Source organism: Hyperolius riggenbachi, chromosome 12 (genome assembly GCF_040937935.1).
Source record: "Hyperolius riggenbachi isolate aHypRig1 chromosome 12, aHypRig1.pri, whole genome shotgun sequence".
NCBI classification, from domain to species: Eukaryota; Metazoa; Chordata; class Amphibia; order Anura; family Hyperoliidae; genus Hyperolius; species Hyperolius riggenbachi.
In genome coordinates, this window is record NC_090657.1 from 92,115,118 (window position 1) to 92,134,181 (window position 19,064).

A 19,064-nucleotide genomic window follows, 5' to 3' on the forward strand; every position below is an offset into this window, starting at 1 on the left:
GTTGTTTTGTTATCATGCTCTGCCCTCCAATCAGAAGGACTTCAGTTTTGTCTGCATTTAGTTTCAGCCAGTTGTCATTCATCCATTGCTGTAGTTCACGTAAGCAGGCGTTTATAGTTAGAGTTGGGTCTGTCACACCAGGCTTGAAGGAAAGATATAGTTGGGTGTCGTCTGCATAGCAGTGGTATGTCAGGCCATGTTTTTGGATTAGTTTTCCCAACGGTAGCATGTAAATCGTGAAAAGCAGGGGGGAGAGGATTGAGCCCTGGGGCACCCCATACTTAAGTGTTACAGGGGTGGACAGGAAGGGCCCCATAGACACTTTGTGGGTTCTGCCACTCAAGAAGGATTGGAACCACTGAAGTACTATGCCATCAATGCCGCAGTATTCCTGTAGCCTGTTTATCAAGATGTAAGTATGAGAAGTCTGCAAGTTCTATACATTGTTGTACATTAACCCCTTCACGACCGCCTAACGCTGATAGGCGTCGGGAAGGTGGCAGCCCCAAGACAGTCTAACGACAAAAGGCGCCACGTCCTGGGGCGCGGTTTTACAGGGGATCATGTGCGCATCCCCGCTGAGTGACGGAGCGGAGCTATGTGACCAGCCTGCCAAGACAAGATCGCAGCTAGCAGGCTGTTAAATGTAAAAAAAGAAAAAAAACATTTGTTTACTTTTGTACAGCGCTGCGATGTAGCGCAGCACGGTACAGGGGACAATTGGCTGTCCCTACGAGGTGTCCCTCTCATAGGCTGATGCCTATGACAGGAGAGGAAAACCTCTGATCGCCGCCTGGGGACCATTTAGAGGGGGGAGGGACGCTTAACTAGTATTTTAAACAGGCTCTTATATATTATACTGTATATATATATATATATATATATATATATAAAAGCCTAATGATCACAGCAGCGATCAGAGCCCACCAACAGAAAACTCTGTTGGTGGTAAGAAAAGGGGGGAGATTCATTTGTGTGCTCAGTGTTATGGCTCTGCAGCAAGCTTCTAAAGCTGCACTGCACTGAATTGTAAAAAATTGCCTGGTCACTAGGGGGTGTAAGCCTGTGGTCCTTAATTGGTAAAGTGTTTAAAAAAAAAAAAGTATGATGGGGGTTTCTCCAGAAAGGTACCAATTGTTTCTGGTCCAGCTGATTGCAGAACAAGGAAAGCATGGGCCAGGACGCCTTGCATTGTCCCCAGCAGGAGGTATAAGCTGGAGATCCTGATCTATTGGCCATCATTTGTAGTTTAAATATGGGTGTTGGCCAGGACATTGATCACCGAATCATAAGATGCTCCCTACTAGAATGTAGAATTTGGCCGGCATGTTTCTCTCTGCTCCAGTGGACATCATCTAGCCATGTTGAGTAAAAGCTTCCATTCCTTTATACATTCTAACAATGGAGCTGACTTGCCAGATTTTAGCAGCTGTGTTCTAAACTGGCAGCTACAAATACTGTATACTTGAAGTCTAATTACAGGCATGGACAATCAATGAAAGTAGTGCTGCACTGGGTCAAACTGTGAGCCAGTGGAGTACATCCATCATTTACTGTTTGGTTGGATTGGTGGGAATGGTGCACCAGCTGAAGGACTTGCTCTGGCATTTCCTCCTTTCAGGGATTTGAGGACATGACTGGGGATAAGCTATTTACATTCTTTGACAGGTTCCTAACCTTTTGCAACACATTCCAGATGTATTAAAGCAGCCAAATTCCTATGTTAACTAATTATCCATTTTGGTACATGAACCTAATGTAGTGCTTTTCAATAAAGTGATTCCATCAAGGAGGAGGCCTTAGGTGTGCAGTCAGCAGCCAGGTTGTGCATTTACTTCATGCTGAAAATATGGTGGGGTTTTCAGGCTGATTCTCACTGTCAGTCAAAATACTGGGTCCTGGGGAATGTTGTTGAGGTCTGGGTCATAAGTTACCACCCACAGCTGTCTGCATACTCAGCCCCATCATGTTATGGATAGAACATCAGCACAGCTAACACCACTATGGTAAGTTCAGTAGCCATAAATTACTTAAGCTAGAAGAATGTAAGTTTGTACCAGGTAACAGCTCATACAGTATATTGGAATAATCTTGGTAAAATCATTATTTAGGACCTTATAAGAAAGAAAAGACACTTAGGTTGACAACCGGGATACATCACCAATTTAGTCTTTGCTTCTACCTAGACATGGGCTTTAAATATTGTGTATATTTTGGAACTGGAGAAACAGGTAGGATAAAATTTCCAGCAGCATTAAACTGCAAGTTTACCATGTACCTTTTTTTTTTTGTGAATAGATCACTTAATAGTTCAACGGGCTTAAAGTGGTCTGAAAGTCAGCATTTCTACTTTGCTCTAAAAGATTCCTTACAGCTTTAAAGCTACTATCCCAGAACATTTTTTTTAGCAGAGCATCACTGGAACAGTTCAACACAGCACCTTGTCCTGCCATGTAAAGGCTTCAGCTTGAAATCCGCATCCAGGCTGGAGATAACAGTATCTGTGTGTTGCAATCCAATGTTGTTACATTTGTGTGTAAACAACTCAAAACACTTTCTGAGAAGCTCTCTCTGCTTCAGGCATGCATACAGTTCAGAACAGCTCAGTAGAGGATTTTAATAGATAATAAAAAGCAGCTGGAATAAAATGCAATGGCAGCTTTCAGGGCAAGATAAACTACACATTGGAAACGTGTAATTTATAGACAGACAATATTACTTGTGCACAAAAGCACATATGTTAACTGTATGATTTATAAAAAGTTTCAAAACACATTTTTATTAAAAAAAAAAATTTTTTTAAAGCAGATCTACTTAACTGGGGCTTCCTCCAGCCCCTGGAAGCTTATGTGTCCCTCGCCTGCAGCTCCGCACCGTTGCACCCACCAATCCTGTAAGGTTGGCAGCCTCTGAGCCAGCACGAGTGCGTGGCCATGCTGCTTGGGGTCACACTCCCTTAGCCGCGAACAATCTGCGCAGGCTCAGAGGCTGCCAACCTCGCCAGGTCGCCTGCTGCAACGGAGGAGACCTTGGGCTGCTGCGAGGGACACATAAGCTGCCAGGGGCTGGAGGAAGCACCAGTTAATTAGATCTGCTTATTTTAACCACTTCGCATCCAGACCTTGTTTCCCACTTATGGACCAGAGCGGTTTTGACAGTTTAGCTATGTCCTTATTTAATCAGAAATAACTTTATCTCTACTTATGACACAGAAATGAAATATATATTGTTTTTTTCAAGACAAACTAGGCTTTAATTGTATGCCATTTTTTCCCTTGAACAATTTTGTTTTCTATGAAATTTAATTGGAAAAGAAGGAGAAAAACACATTATTTCTCAGGTTTACCAATTCCACTTTAAAAATAAGAAGTGCTACTGTAGATTAAAAATAAACATTTTGTTTGGCCATTCTTACTGCTTATCACAAAACTTAGATTATGTTCCTGTCACAATTTATGGTGAAGATATTTGATTCTGAAATAATGCTACAGAGTGTATTTTTCACTATGAAATGAGAAAATAAAAGTATTTTTAATAGTAAAAATCAATCTCATTAGCTCAGGAAACCTATATTCCCATTCACCAATTAGTGCTGCATCACATAGTGCCAGAAATGTGCACAGGAGCAAGCCCAATCCTGCACAGCACTGCTTCTGCTACAAGACGTATATCTACTGACTCGTGGCTTAGATAAAGGACGTAGATATACTGTAGTGGTGGATAAAGTGGTTAAAAACCATGGATGTTTCCTTTAAGATAACAGAGGAATATACAATACCTCAAGATAAAACTGTAATATTCCCTACACTGCTTTTTATTACCCACTGTTGTTTAGCATCGCCGCCTACTACTACCTATCACCTATTTCTACTTAGCGCTCGTTACAACTTTGCACACAGTGTACTCTGTATCCAGAGCAGGGCTGGTTCAAGGGGCCCTGGGGCAAACTTCAGCGTTGGGCCCCCACACCCCGCCCCCCCCCCCCCCCATTACCTCTCTGCTCCCCGGGGCCCTGCTGCAAGTATATTGGCAGCCATAATTACCTTATTCCCGGCTGGTGAGCGGGTGGGCAGCGGCTGTACTCTGAGACACGCTGTCTCCCTCGTTCTCTATGACCCGGCGCGTCATGTGTAAACACACGCCGGGTCATAGAGAAGGAGGGAGACAGTGTGTCTCCAAATGCAGCCACTGCCCACCCCCTCACCCGTCGGGACTAAGGCAATTATGGCTGCTAATATACTTGCAGCAGGGCCCCGGGAAGCAGCACGAACGGGGTGGGGGGGAAGAGAACATAGCAGGGTCGGCGCTGCCGGGTCCTCAACAGAGGTCGGGGCCCCGGGGCAAATGCCCCTTTTGCCTCTATGGTAGCGCCGGCCCTGATGCAGAGTTACTTATACCCACTGCTACTTGGTAGTTACTGTAGCTTGGCAACCACTGCTAGATAGCACCTACTAATACTTAAAACCTACTACTTGTCAACATACAATCTGTCACCTAATACCTGTCACCTACTGCCAGCCTAAATATCACTACTAACCTTTGACTAGTATCTAACGATCACCACCAGCCTATCTCTAGAATATACTAACCACTACTTGCTCAACCAGCATTGAATTATTGCTTCATGTTCACCACTGGAATACAACAATTACTAAGAAAAAAATGTGTAGGTCATGTTAAAGTGGGTCTGTTTTGCACATCTGTTGTTCCGCTGCAGTCTGACAGTAGACCTAGCCTAAATCGGTCTATGAAAGACATTAGCTAAGTACAAACATAAGATAACTGTTGCCCATCGGGGATTGTGAAACAATACCTCAGATGACTATTTGGGGAACAATGCTGTACAGACATATCCCTAGCCTAGAGTCCTAGAGGATGTGTTCTGTTGTTATGGAGGGGGTGGAGCGACAACGATTGGCGCACGACGGGGCGTCTTTTCTGTCAGTTGAGTTGAAAATAATGCTGTGATCTGTCATTTGTGGGCATCGGGGGTCAGTAAGGATCTGACATGATGGATCCTTAACGATGCCCGAATAGGATCGATCGGTGCCTGCTGTACTCACAGAATGATCATCGGCTGAAACGGTCGTTATCTTCCGTTTTGGTCGACGGCCATTGCATGTGTGTATGTACGATTTGTTTTGCTGCAGTTCCATTAAGATCTGTTACCTCCGTAGAGCACAATAGGGCCCTAGTTATCTGTCACCAAGCGTGGACTTTGCTCTTCGAACTTTAAGTAGAGAAAGTAAAATGACTGTTGTGCTCATTATTTATTACCAGGTATAGCTCCAGAAAGAAAAAAATGCATTCATTTGTAAAAATAAATAAATAAAAATGTATGATTCTATAACTAATAACACAATTAAGAATAAAACATATATTATACTGTACACTGAAAAAATACCCCCTTTAATAAGGTGTAAATGGCAAAAATAATTCAATTATGGCTTAGTTCCAGCAGTGCTCCATCTTCACACCTGGTCATGTCTCTTGCTGAACTGTTGTGCAGACTTCACAACTTTAATTAGCTGTAAATTAAGGCTCTGTTGATATCAGTACAGATTGATAATTACCAAAGGAAGACTTGAAACAAGGCAGGAGCTGCATTTGAAAAATGTCTCTTGAAATTATACTGTATGACAATAGGACAAACCTGGTCTTTCTCACACCTCTAGGAGTGCTGTGGAGTCAGCTGTGCAGATGTACAATCATCTAGAAGAGCGAGTCCATGCTTTAGTCACCAAGTCCAATCGAAGACTGGAGCTTCTGGAGTCACTGCTGAAGATCAAAGAGCTGGAGGGACAGTTCAACCAGGTAAGGACACCTTAGTGAATCAGCTTGACATAGTAAAGTACAAGCAAGCCCTTTAACCCATCTCGGATTCCCCTGTTCTCGATTTGTGGATAGGTTTGATCCTCGAATAACAACATTATTGTAATGGTAGGCTTCTGTCAATTACTGATCAGAGAGGAAGAACAAAGTTCAGGACTTATGAAGTATAGTAGCAAACAACCCAGCTCAGAGACTGGGGTCAGCAAGTGTCCCTCCTCCAATCACGACGTTTCTAAACCAGCCATTGGCATAACTAGAAATGATGGAGGACCTATAGGAAAAGCTTTGATGGAGCCTCTAGTCAGTCGTTGATACATTTGTGGAATGATGCTCTCCCCCATGGATATGCATTGCAGTATGCAGACAGATGCAACATATAATGCATACAGTATGTAGACACTGTTAGCCATCACCACCACAACGCACGCGTGTGTGCAGGGCCGGTTCTAGACTTTTTGCTGCCTGAGGCAAACTAGTGAGGATTTGGAATGATCACACAGCACCCGACAATTTACTCTGCTTCATTTAATGTACTCACATGACATGCTGGAGCTCAACACAATAGCACACTTGCGGGCTGTGAGTCTGTGACAAAAAAACTGCATACCCTCAGCTAGTAGGCCGTCCTCCATTTCTCCTCTCTCAGGACAGCAGTGCCACCTCCTCCCTTCTGCTGTGCAAGTCAAATGACACACTGCCGCTCTCCTGCCTCCCCCTCCTCACTAACTGTCAGACTCCTCACACAGCAAAACAAGCTGCTTTTCCCCAAAGATGATCTCTTCACCTCGCTCTCCTCTTGTTTCTCCTCCTACTCTGCATGCTGTTAGTGTATACACAGTACAAAATACAAAAATGTTGCCCCTGTAATTTCTGCGGCTGATGCAAATGTTTCGCCTTGCTTCATGAGAGAACCCGGCCCTGCGCGTGCGCACACACTGAAATTCAGAGCTTAGAAGGAAACTATGAAACTAGAACGGGGTTTGCCTGTAGTGTATCTTACATCTTGCATACACTACAGGCAGCAGCATCTGATCCCCAAGATGCTGGCTATGTGCGGCATCACTCGCCCACTCTCAGCAGCATTGCAATGGGATCACCAGCCACATGTGAAGTGCTGCTTCCTCTCTGACTACAATGGCACCTCATGTGACCCAGCAGCATGTAACAAGTCACATGAGGCACTGCTGTAGCCATGGATACAGGACGCTGGACAGGCAGATGGAGAGCCCATCACTGGAATGATTGTGAGCAGGTGAGTGAAGCTGAGCTGCGCATCTAGGGAAGGGGAGATGGACAGTGGGGGGAGGGGGACATTTGGGGAGGGGAGCAGCCTCTTGCCGCCCTCTAATTGTTGCCACCCTGAAGCACATGATTCACATTGTTTCATGGAAGAACCGACACTGACTACAGGTAACTCCATTACCTGTCCTGCAGGGTCTTGTAGATATCTCCATATCGGTAAGTCAGAATGTTGCAATATTAAGCACAGCTGCCCTGCAGTTATTTATATTCATTGATTTTTCAAGCCCCAACACCAGACACATCTTGCAACTCTTTTACTTGAGCCCACCACTAGATTTAAATTCATGTGTCTGGTGATTATATGCTGGAAGGACACAGATATATGTGTGTATGATATGTGTGTCCATAGCTGCTATGGCAGTGATGTTGGCCTTTAGTCCTCGGGCTGAGGTCCTCACACATTTTTGGCACAGTTCAAATTGATTGATGGGACTGAATCAGGAAAGGTGTGGTTCATCAAGTAGAACACATTTCTCCATTTCTCTGTCCAACACTGGCATTGATATGGCTCTCGAAAACTGGATTTAGCCATCCCTGGGCTATGGTTGCACTCCTTAGAACAATTCTGCTAGATGTTTAAGTAGTGGAGCGTCTGTGACCCGATGATGAGTTCTCCATTAAAGAGATCACAATTTTTATGTAGTTCGCAAACAGTTGCTTGATCAGAAAGTTCTGTGGCTTAATAAAATTGTTGTTAAGCCCCAGGAACGTAATATTACACTAATCTTAATAAAAATAGTTCATTAGTAAAATTAACTATCAAAATAATTGAGGCAGAACATTTTTAATCAGGATGATACTATTTACTGGGGATTAAAAGGTATTTTGGTCTAAGACCTCTATTAGATTCTCAACCTGTGAGTTCGTCTTAGGGCGAAACCGCAAGTCCTGTACACATGCTAGATGAAATGCATCCTCGGCAGCCTGTAACAACCACCTCTGCTCACTCCCGCGCCGCTCTGTCGGCCCTCCTTCTCCTCTGCATAGCAACAGAACACATCGCTAGCCTGACGTGTCTGTACAGCCTTGGCCCTGCAATGTCGATACCTGGCGGATGACATTCCTTGTACTGTATGTATGTATTAGGCTTTACTCTTTGAATGTTTGACGTTAGCCAATAAATGGTACTTTGTGCCTGAACTGATTGGTAACATGGAACAATTATTATTAGTATTTATTGTATTTATAAAGCACCAACATATGTAGCGCTGTACAATAAATAAATACATACAATGACACAAGGATGACAGACATAACAAGGTTATACAACATAGAACAAAGCTGTACAAGGCAAATAGGGTACAAAATACATGATCATGCGATTTTGGGATGGTTAGGTAGGCCCAGTAATACAAGTGAGGCAATCCTAGGAAAGGAGCACAATGATAGGGCACACGATCACATAGAATACAGTAGAGAAGGGAGGACCCTGCTAAAGGCTTAAAATCTAAGGGGAGGTGAGGTGGACACACTAGGTTGGGCTGTGGAATAAGTAATCAGTAGAAAGTTACTGTGTGGTAGGGGGTGGGTAGGCATTCTTAAAGAGGTGGGTTTTGAGGCCTTACTTGAATGTGTTGAAGGAGTGTTCTCCTACTGCAAACATAATGATAATATAATGTTGCCCCAGCCATAGATAGTAATCGCAACCAGGATCGCCTGTAACAGACTTCTGTTCTGAGAGCTAATGGGAACCCATATTTAAATTAAAAAGTCAGAAACTCACCTAAGGAGGGGGAGGCTCTGGGTCCCATAGAGCTTTCCCTCTCCTCTCCACGTCCTCGTTGTTGCGCTGGCTCCCCCGTAGCAGTATTCGACCGTTTCAGTCAAATACCGCTGTTCCCCCGCCGAAGGGAGGCTTCGGAAATGCTTCGGGAGCCCGAGTGCTCTCGAAGACGGGCCGCGAGGACTTCGGAAGTCTTCGGGAGCCGAGTGCGCCGCCTGTTTTCAGGAGGACTCGGCTCCCGAAGACTTCCGAAGTCCTCGCGGCGACGGATGCGAATGGGGGAGCCAGCGCAGCACTACGGGCACCGGGAGAGGTCATTAGGACCGAGCCTTCTCTCTCCTTAGGTGAGTATCTGACTTTTTTTTATTTAAATATGAGGTCACATTAGCTTTAAGTTCTGATTCTCAGTGTACCTTCAACTTATTTCAAATTTAGCCCATCTTTGCATCCACAGCTCACTTCTTGGATGGATGGAGATGGAGAAAACCAGCTGCGAGAGATGGAGAAAATGGAATGGACTCTGGAAAGCCTAGAGAAATATCACAAAAAGTTTAAGGAGTTTTTTCTCCAAGCAACAGTGAGTAGCTAAAACTTCAATCTCACTCTATTTAGCTAGCTATGCACCATAATGAGGAACATTGCAATGTCTGTTCTGGTTGGCATCACAATGAAGAACATTGCAGTGTCTGTTCTTGTTGAGTAGTCATCACCAATATGGGCACTCCGTATTGCTGTACTTTTATTTAAAGTAGGATTATACACCCAAAACTAAAATTTTAATAACTACTCTATATTACATAAAATATCATTTGTAAGAATTCCCAAGTATTCACTGTATGCAAAAGTGTTTATTTTCACAGAGAGCAGTAGAAGCGTGCTTATCTCTGGTCATCTGCTTCTACTGCTCTCTCCAGTGAAAATAAACAATTTGACACACAGGGAATACTTGGTAATGCTTTCAAATATTATTTCATGTAACTTAGAGTAGTTACTGAAATGTTAGTTTTGGGAGTGGGACTTTAAGCATGGTTAAAATGAACCTTATTTATAATGCAATGCTGTATACTTGCATTATTGATTTTAGTCTAAGATACAAACTCTCTCTTCCTATTGTTTACAGTATAACTGAACATTGCCCTGTACCAGAGTTTAACAATGCAATTGTCTTCATCCAGGTGCATTATAACCATGGGCTGGTCCTTCTGGATGATGCAAATAAATTCAATGGGTCACTCTTTCCAGAGATGGAGTTCTTTAAGGCTACGAGAGGAGGGTTCCAGACCAAACTAAGCAGCTTCTACATGGGGGTGGAGCGGCAGAAGGAAGAGCTGGAGAAACTGCTCAACCTCTACAGGTTTTGTGACAAGGTACAAGATGAGACTATGCATGTATGGGTTATACATGTGACAAGGTACATGATAATCCTGAGTTAAAGTTCCTCTTTATGATTTAACCTCAGAGGATCAGCATGCCAGGCAGGAAATTTACATTTTGGAGGGAGGTCAGCAGCTTCCAAGTTTCCATTGAAAAATAGACTCCTGCTTTACAGTGGTTTGCAAAAGTATTCGGCCCCTTTGAAGTTTTCCACATTTTGTCACATTACTGCCACAAACATGAATCAATTTTTATTGGAATTCCACGTGAAAGACCAATACAAAGTGGTGTACACATGAGAAGTGGAACAAAAATCATACATGATTCCAAACATTTTTTGCAAATCAATAACTGCAAAGTGGGGTGTGCGTAATTATTGCCCTCTGATTCAATACTTTGTAGAACCACATTTTGCTGCAATTACAGCTGCCAGTCATTTAGGGTATGTCTCTACCAGGTTTGCACATCTAGAGACTGAAATCCTTGCCCATTCTTCTTTGCAAAAATGCTCCAGCTCAGTCAGATTAGATGGACAGCGTTTGTGAACAGCAGTTTTCAGATCTTGCCACAGATTCACGATTGGATTTAGATCTGGACTTTGACTGGGCCATTCTAACACATGGATATGTTTTGTTTTAAACCATTCCATTGTTGCCCTGGCTTTATGTTTAGGGTCGTTGTCCTGCTGGAAGGTGAACCTCCGCCCCAGTCTCAAGTCTTCAGACTCCAAGAGGTTTTCTTCCAAGATTGCCCTGTATTTGGCTCCATCCATCTTCCCATCAACTCTGACCAGCTTCCCTGTCCCTGCTGAAGAGAAGCACCCCCAGAGCATGATGCTGCCACCACCATATTTGACAGTGGGGATGGTGTGTTCAGAGTGATGTGCAGTGTTAGTTTTCCCCCACACATATCGTTTTGCATTTTGGCCAAAAAGTTCCATTTTGGTCTCATCTGACCAGAGCCCATTCTTCCACATGTTTGCTGCATCCCCCACATGGTTTGTGGCAAACTGCAAACGGGACTTCTTATGCTTTTCTGTTAACAATGGCTTTCTTTTTGCCACTCTTCCAAAGGCCAACTTTGTGCAGTGCACGACTATTAGTTGTCCTATGGACAGATTCCCCCACCTGAGCTGTAGATCGCTGCAGCTCGTCCAGAGTCACCATGGGCCTCTTGACTGCATTTCTGATCAGCGCTCTCCTTGTTCGGCCTGTGAGTATAGGTGGATGGCCTTGTCTTGGTAGGTTTACAGTTGTGCCATACTCCTTCCATTTCTGAATGATGGCTTGAACAGTGCTCCGTGGGATGTTCAAGGCTTTGGAAATCTTTTTGTAGCCTAAGCCTGCTTAAAATTTCTCAATAACTTTATCCCTGACCTGTCTGGTGTGTTCTTTGGACTTCATGGTATTGTTGTTCTCAAGATTCTCTTAGACAACCTCTGAGGCCATCACAGAGCAGCTGTATTTGTACTGACATTAGATTACACACTGTCAGGAATATAGCAGCTAGTTATGATGTTAAGGATAATACAGTAATATATTTTCATTTTCCCATTTTTATGTCTGCTGTGTACTACTGTATCATATAGGATTGTCTGCTAGCCAGTCTGGCTTTGAAGGCTGGCAGCTTCCTGGAGTTCCTTATGTAATGTAAATTGACTCTGCATTCAATGGCCATTGTCTGCTCCTAATTGGGAAAGAGGTAATTAAATAACGGGCCCCTCTTTTGTCTTTTGTTGCCGTGCTTTGAACTTTGTGCATATGTCATCAAGCCAAAATACAATCCAGACTGGACAGTGGAAGCTAACACAGGAATGTTTGAAGTCAGAGGACAGCCTACCTGGAAGTGGGTGAAGTGGTTTGAAGTCCTTTTGATACAATTTTACCTGGGGTCTGAATTGCTTTGAAGTCTGCCAGGTGTGACAGGAAAAGCCTTGAATTTCGCATGTCAAAGCTAGCCCAGATGTGACAAGTGGCTCGGCAGACCGTGATCTCACAAACAGGGAAATTGCGTTAGCCTCTGGCCAGGAAATGTCTTATTATGCCAAGAGCAGTCAAGTCCCCACCTTTGATCTGCTGTGAAATACACTTTTAAAACTAGTTCCTCCCCTCCCCAAGGAAGTTACAGCCTCCGGGCGTATCTCACAGTATAAAAAGCAGGGCAAGATGCCTAGAAAGGATCTTCTCCTGGAGATAACGCATAGCTAGGGATGATCTCGACTCCTGGTCGAAAAACGGCGTGCTCCCGCCAACAACGTTCTAACCTATGCTGGTAACGTTCTTTTGTTTCCCCCGTTTATTTTACGCAACTGTCCTTGTGTGTATCTTGTAACTTTTACTTTGTAACTTTTTTACTTAGTTTTTTTGTACATCTTTTGTATATATTATTTTCTGCATTGTTCCATTTTTTTTCTGGAATATTAAATTGTTATTTAATAAGATTGACTTCTGCTGTACTAAACTAACACTCATAGCCTAGAAGATACTGAAGTGTAACCGTGTATAAGTTCATGCCTGATGGTATGATTGAGCGACACTACCGTATGAGATTGTAATTGCATTGTGTGTATGGGGCACTTCTGCGCTCGACAGCCGAGTGGGAAGTCTAACAGTATCGTTCAGAACGACTGTTAGTGGTTTTGCTTCACTACAGTCTAAGCTTGCAACTGTGTGTGTGTGCGTGGCGTTCTCGTATTTCGGCCTAAAGCGCAAAGCCGACCCAAATACGAAAACGCAGATTGCGTGTTGAGCACTCGACAGCTGAGTGGACGTGTCTAGCAACGGCTAGTGGTGGCAGTGGGAAGAGTTTGAGGGGTCTCAGCCTTGTTTGTAGCTTGAATAAGGCTGCTCCCCACTTGATCTGGTCAATCCCGCAGTCGGGAACCGTATATGCAGGCGTGCAACGGGCCGGTTCCTGACACACACAGGTACACTTTTTTAGTCATTAGCAGTCATCAGGCAATGTGTATGGGCAACTGACTGCACTCAGACCAAAGGGGGCTGAATAAATTACGCACACCCCACTTTGCAGTTATTGATTTGTAAAAAATGTTTGGAATCATGCATGATTAATTTCGTTCTACTTCTCATGTGTACACCACTTTGTATTGGTCTTTCGCGTGGAATACCAATAAAATTGATTCATGTTTGTGGCAGTAATGTGACAAAATGTGGAAAACTTCAAGGGGGATGAATACTTTTGCAAACCACTGTATATTGATAATTCCAAGAACATCTCACACATCTGAAAAATTAAACTGATGCTTGAATTGTGCTGCAAGCGTATATCCTGGCCAAAGCTGTGAATACTTCTGAGCCTTTGTAGGAAACCTAATCTTTCCTTTCCAGGACTTGCAAATATGGAATTCCTGCATAAAGTATTTTGGACACAGTTAAATTATTTTTGTGCCAAAATCTTGATATAGCTTCTCCTAAGCCACAGAGGCCAGCTGAACTTATAAAAATAGGTCTACTAAATTTATCATAAAAATAGGTCTACTAAATTTATCATTGCCCTTGATTCACTTGTGCCTCTTATAACTGCATAGACAGGTTTTAAAATGCTTTGTGTTTCAAATCCCATAGCATAAATAGGATATGTGTGCTAGAATGAATAAAGACCAAATAGTTTTTAACTCCAGAATATTGCACATGTGACTAGTGACCACTTTTCAAACTAAAGCCTATAGGCCAGCCTTTCTCAACCTTTCTACCATTGAGGAACCCTGCAAATAACTTGTGGATCTCAAGGAACCCCTGCAAACAATTTTTTGGTCTCGAGGAACCCCTGCTTTTATTTTGCAGGAGGCATGGTCTTTAAAAGTATGCATGGCTGTTTATTTCACTACCCCCATTACACTGCCACTCATTATACCATCTCCTGATGCCCCAATTTAGTGCTTCTTGTTACAGTACTACCTATTATAGTGTGCTCTATTATACTTCCCCCACGATGGGGGAAAATGCCAAGGAACCCCTGCAGAGTCCTCATGGAACCCTGGGGTTCCAGGGAACCCTGGTTGAGAAAGCCTGCTATAGGCTATAGCTGCTACCCCCATTGTAGTAGCACACAGGGAGATACTGCAGGATGATACCTTCTTTGCCTTCAGCTCCATACTGTATTTTCCCTTGTGCTATCAGAATCTTTGAGGTGTCAGTTGAAGAGAAGAAAACACACCTTAACTCACCTCACTGGGGTATTATGGAAACAGAGTCAGGTGAGGTAAATTTAGAGGGGCATTCCAGTGACAGTTTGCTCACAGGAGTGGACTTGCGCTTTTCTTCTGGCGGACTCAAAGCACCAGAGCTGCAGCCACTAGGACGCGCTATATAGGCAGAAGCAGTGTTAGGTAGCCTTGTCCAAGGCCTCCTACTGAATAGGTGCTGACTTATTGAACAGGTGGAGCTGAGATACAGGAAGTCCTTCTCTGATATAGGCAGCTCCCCACTTTGGGTAGCAGCTCTTTTCTTGCTTCTTTAGCACTTTATTTGCAACTCTCCTTTCCCATTTACAGCCTCCATTTTCCATGTTCAACTTTCCCCTTAAAGTGAACCAGAGACGAAGCACCCTCATGCATTTTACCATATATATCAGTTGGAACATTAGAGAAAACACCTACCCAGCTTTCCGTTTCATCCTTACTGCTAAAAGTGTCTGTTATCAGTTGTGATAAGAATCCCTGATTGAGCATTCAGTCTGGCTTTGCTGGGAATGATTATAGCTGGGTCATTATAGCAGAGCCACAAGGGGGCAGGCTTGTACTTGAAAAGACACCAGAGAAGACAGGCTCAGCTATAATCATTCCGTAGCAAAGCCAGACTGAATGCTCAGTCGGGGATTCTTATCAGAGGTGATAACAGTCAGATTAAACAGAGAACAATGAAACAAAGAGCAGATTAGGTGTTTACTGTCAGGTTCCCACTGATTTATAAGGTAAAATACATGAGGGTGCTTCATCTCTGGTTCTCTTTAAAGGAATACTGTAGGGGGGGGGGGGTAGGGGGAAAATGAGTTGAACTTACCCGGGGCTTCTAATGGTCCCCCGCAGACATCCTGTGCCCGCGCAGCCACTCAGCGATGCTCTGGCCCCGCCTCTGGTTCACTTCTGGAATTTCAAACTTCAAAGTCGGAAAAACACTGCGCCTGCGTTGCCGAGTCCTCGCTCCCAGTGACGTCACCAGGAGTGTATCGCACAACCCCAGTATGGTCTGTGCCTGCGCAGTACGCTTCTGTTGACATCAGCGGGAGCGAGGACACGGCAATGCAGGAGCAGTAGTTTTCTGACTTTAAAATCTGACATTCCAGAAGTGAACCGGAAGCGGGGCCGGAGCATCGGCGAGTGGCTGCTGATGTCTGCGGGGGACCATTAGAAGCCCTGGGTAAGTTTAACTCCTTTTCCCCTGACCCCCTCTCCCCCCCACAGTACTCCTTTAAGCAGACAGCAACTCTCCAAGGCTATGACCTATATGGCCTTTGCAGAACTTCTGCCCTTCTTGATCTTTTATTTTTGATAGGAGCAGTGAGGTTGTACAGCACAATTGCATACATTGATAGGCTAGTAGGTTCCAGCTTGGCCACAATGAAAGATGTCCTTTGCCATTTAGGTGACTGAGGTCTTTAAAGGACTACTGAAGTGAGTGGACTATGGAGGCTGCCATGTGTATGTCATTTTAAACAATACCAATTGTATTAGAGGCAGAGGATCAGCAGGACAGCCAGGCAACTGGTATTGCTTAAAATGAAACAAATATGGCAGCCTCCACATTTCTCTCGCATCAGTTGTCCTTTAAGGCCTATCTACATTTTTTTTCTATCCGCCTCTTCCGCTCCCCCATCTATTAATTAGAGGGCTCCCCCCCCAAACCTCTTATGGATTGGTGAGGAACATGGTTACATAGCATGATGTAGCATGCAATTTTGTAACACAATTTTAGCATGGCATTGTTGGGCAGGTACTGGGGCATGTGCCAAGGGGTGTTGTAGAAGGGGGCTATGCAATTGGAGCTAAAGCAGCCAGGAGAACCAGGGGTGGGTGTAAGTGCGCTTGAAGCTTAGTCTGTCTGTAGGCAAGTATGTAGAGGGTTTCAGGGATGTGAGGTACATTCTTAGCTTAGGTTGGATTCCTAATTCCAGAATGCAGGTCTACGTAAAAAATATCACAAAACTGATTTAGCATTAAACTAGAAAAAGCTTACAGCATGGCAGTTAAAGCACACCTGACCCGAGGCAAAGTCACATATGGTAAGCACTCCTTGAAACATTTTTGGCTAAAGTCAAAGTTTCACAAAGAAAGGGGCATGCTTGTTGCGATGTTCATCCTATCACCTTCCCATTCCCTCTTTTTTTTCCAAACCCTTATTTACACCCCTTAAGAGGTGGAAATGGGAGGATGATAAGAGGGAGGAGTGATCACAGAGGCCGAGGGGAACTAGAATAGTAGCACAGAAGTATGTGCATCCAACATAACCATACCTCTGTGCTTAGCTTCGGTAGATTTGACTTGGGTCAAGTATCCTTTAAAAGGGCTTTACTGCAGAGGCTACAACATGGAGGCTAACATGTTTCAGATCTCAAGAGCACTTAACCTTAGCTGATTCATAGCTTGCTATTGGAAGTTCCATCCCCTGGTCTGCATTTAGGTAAACTGGAAATAACATAATTTATTGTTTGCAAATCACAAAGCTGAGTTGGATGACAACCTGGCCAGATCTCACTTTCTCAGGGCATTCTACAATTGAGGTTTAGTTTCTGATGTACTTAGCATAAGTGCCGTTGCCCTTTAAGTTGTTGAACAAATGGCCATTACTTAATGTATGTGTCACCTCTGTATAGTAAGTATGTGACGATGTATGTTTCCCACCAGATCACACAGCTCACTGTGAGTTGCAGCCATTACATTGGTCAGCTGAAGATAGCAGAGCAAAGGCTTTGTCAACCAGAAACCCAACAGTGCCTTGAGACCTACTTGCAGCGGTTGACAAATGAACTTTCAGATGATAAATTCCAAGAGATGAAAGAGGAAGCCTACAAACTCAGCAGCTGCCGAGGGCTGGCAGTATGGAACGAGACCTGGCTCAAGTGTCAAGAGTCCAAGCAGCTTGTGGAAGAGACTCTGGAGAAATGTAGGGATGAGCAGACTGCAGTGGCATTAGGATGGCATAAGGACAGCACTCTGGCCTCTGGTATTACTAGTCAAGGGGATGACACTGTTCTGAGCTCCTCAAGTGAAGTCACACAAGGAAACCGTAAGGAGACAGAGGAATTTAGGCCAAGGGGCAGCATGCGATCTGCAGAGTCAACAATTATAAACTGTTGCAGTTTTGGTCTTCATGCTGGCTCCATGGGTCTCTTTCTGAAGGCATCTAGGAATCACAGAAATGGGAGAGCAGCTAGAGAGACTGTCACTTCTCAGGGTTGCTCAACTATTGATGAGTCCAAGAGCAGCAGTGGGTCAGACCCAGAGAACACTGAGCTGATGGCTCAAAACTCAAACAATGAAGCTCTAGAGATTTTACATACTCCCAGTCCCAAACTTCCTAGGTCTTCTCCAGCACAGAATCCTCCCACCTCTAATACAGACCACTACCCATGGATGTACTATAGCAGAAGTAGCAGTGATGACTCAAGTAGCCTCTCTTGGGGTGAAGGTGGCAAAGTACTGAAGCAGCCTGGAAGGCGATGTGTGCTTTCTAGACATGCCAGCTTCTCCACAGGGGACTCTGCCTCTCAGTACTCTTCAGAAAGTTCTTCAGCAGTCTCTCCTTTGTTAGCAATGGAGCCCCTCAATCCACGTCTTCCCTGGATGAGAAGAGCTTTGACCGAGTCAGCCCGAGACAGTGATTGGACAACAAAGTTCAACTTTGCGTAAGTCAGAACTTATGTATGTTGTACAACAGTTTTACCCTCTGCTCATCAATGTAAAGAGTATTTGGGATACTGAACATGGTTTTTAGCTTATTGTTGCTAAATGACAACGTTTCTGATTGCTTATTGTGGGGTAGGCTTCTTGGCATCTTACATTGCTTGTGAAAAGCAAGATATCTTCTCCCAAACTCTTACCTGCCACAAAAATGATGATATGGTCTTAAAATTGCAATACTTGGCTTCAAACGAGATACAAATAATGAGCCAGTAGGCATTGCTCTTATTAGCCGTGTATTTGGTGCAAACATATTTTTACTGAAAGTTCCCTATACATAAAAAACAAGGACTATTAAGGGCCTGTTCACAATAGATCTGCTGCTGGATCTCTTTCCAGAGCGGACAGCTGTGCACCAATGGACATTTCAGAACAGACCCCATGCTTTCCTATGGGAAGCATAGACCTGTTCACACATTCCTGTCTGCCATCTCTGGGTCTGTCACTTGCATTTCCGCACTGCACAAACCTGACCTGCATGATTTTATGGATAGCCTCCCAATGGAGACAAATGTGACTCTTCTCAGAACAGCATATGGCCTTCTTTGCTGGGGGTTGGGGGCCCCTGATTTAAAAGATCAATTTCCCCCAATACGTGGATGCAGCCGATACTTTCCTTTTTATTTTGCGAAAACTACAATGTTTTTGTGCTGAATTACCTTATATGCTTGAATACAAGTCAACCTCATGTATAAGTCGACTCCAATATTCAACCCTCTTAAGCTGGAATTTTTTATTGACTCAAGTATAATTCTCCCCAACAAAGTTAATGGCTGCACTTGGGTCTCAGGAGGGGTTAATGGCTGCATTGCAAACAGTTTTGCATCCATTAACCCTCCTGTCCCTTAAGTGCAGCCAATACCTCCTTCAGGCCCTCTTGTGCTGCAATTATTCTCTCACTTTTATGCAGCCCAG

The 19,064-nt window shown here is 44.0% G+C and overlaps 1 protein-coding gene across 6 annotated transcripts in view; it reads left to right on the forward strand.

The window, feature by feature from the left end:
* Nucleotides 1-19,064, forward strand: part of KIAA1755 (KIAA1755 ortholog) — a 157,180-nt gene that overhangs the window by 97,871 nt on the left and 40,245 nt on the right. For all 6 annotated transcript variants that reach the window (XM_068263368.1, XM_068263365.1, XM_068263364.1 and 3 more), the window contains 4 exons: nt 5,676-5,814; nt 9,312-9,434; nt 10,033-10,224; nt 17,094-18,094. In XM_068263368.1, coding sequence (XP_068119469.1) covers nt 5,676-5,814; nt 9,312-9,434; nt 10,033-10,224; nt 17,094-18,094 — 1,455 coding nt within the window. The remainder of the gene's footprint in view (nt 1-5,675; nt 5,815-9,311; nt 9,435-10,032; nt 10,225-17,093; nt 18,095-19,064) is intronic.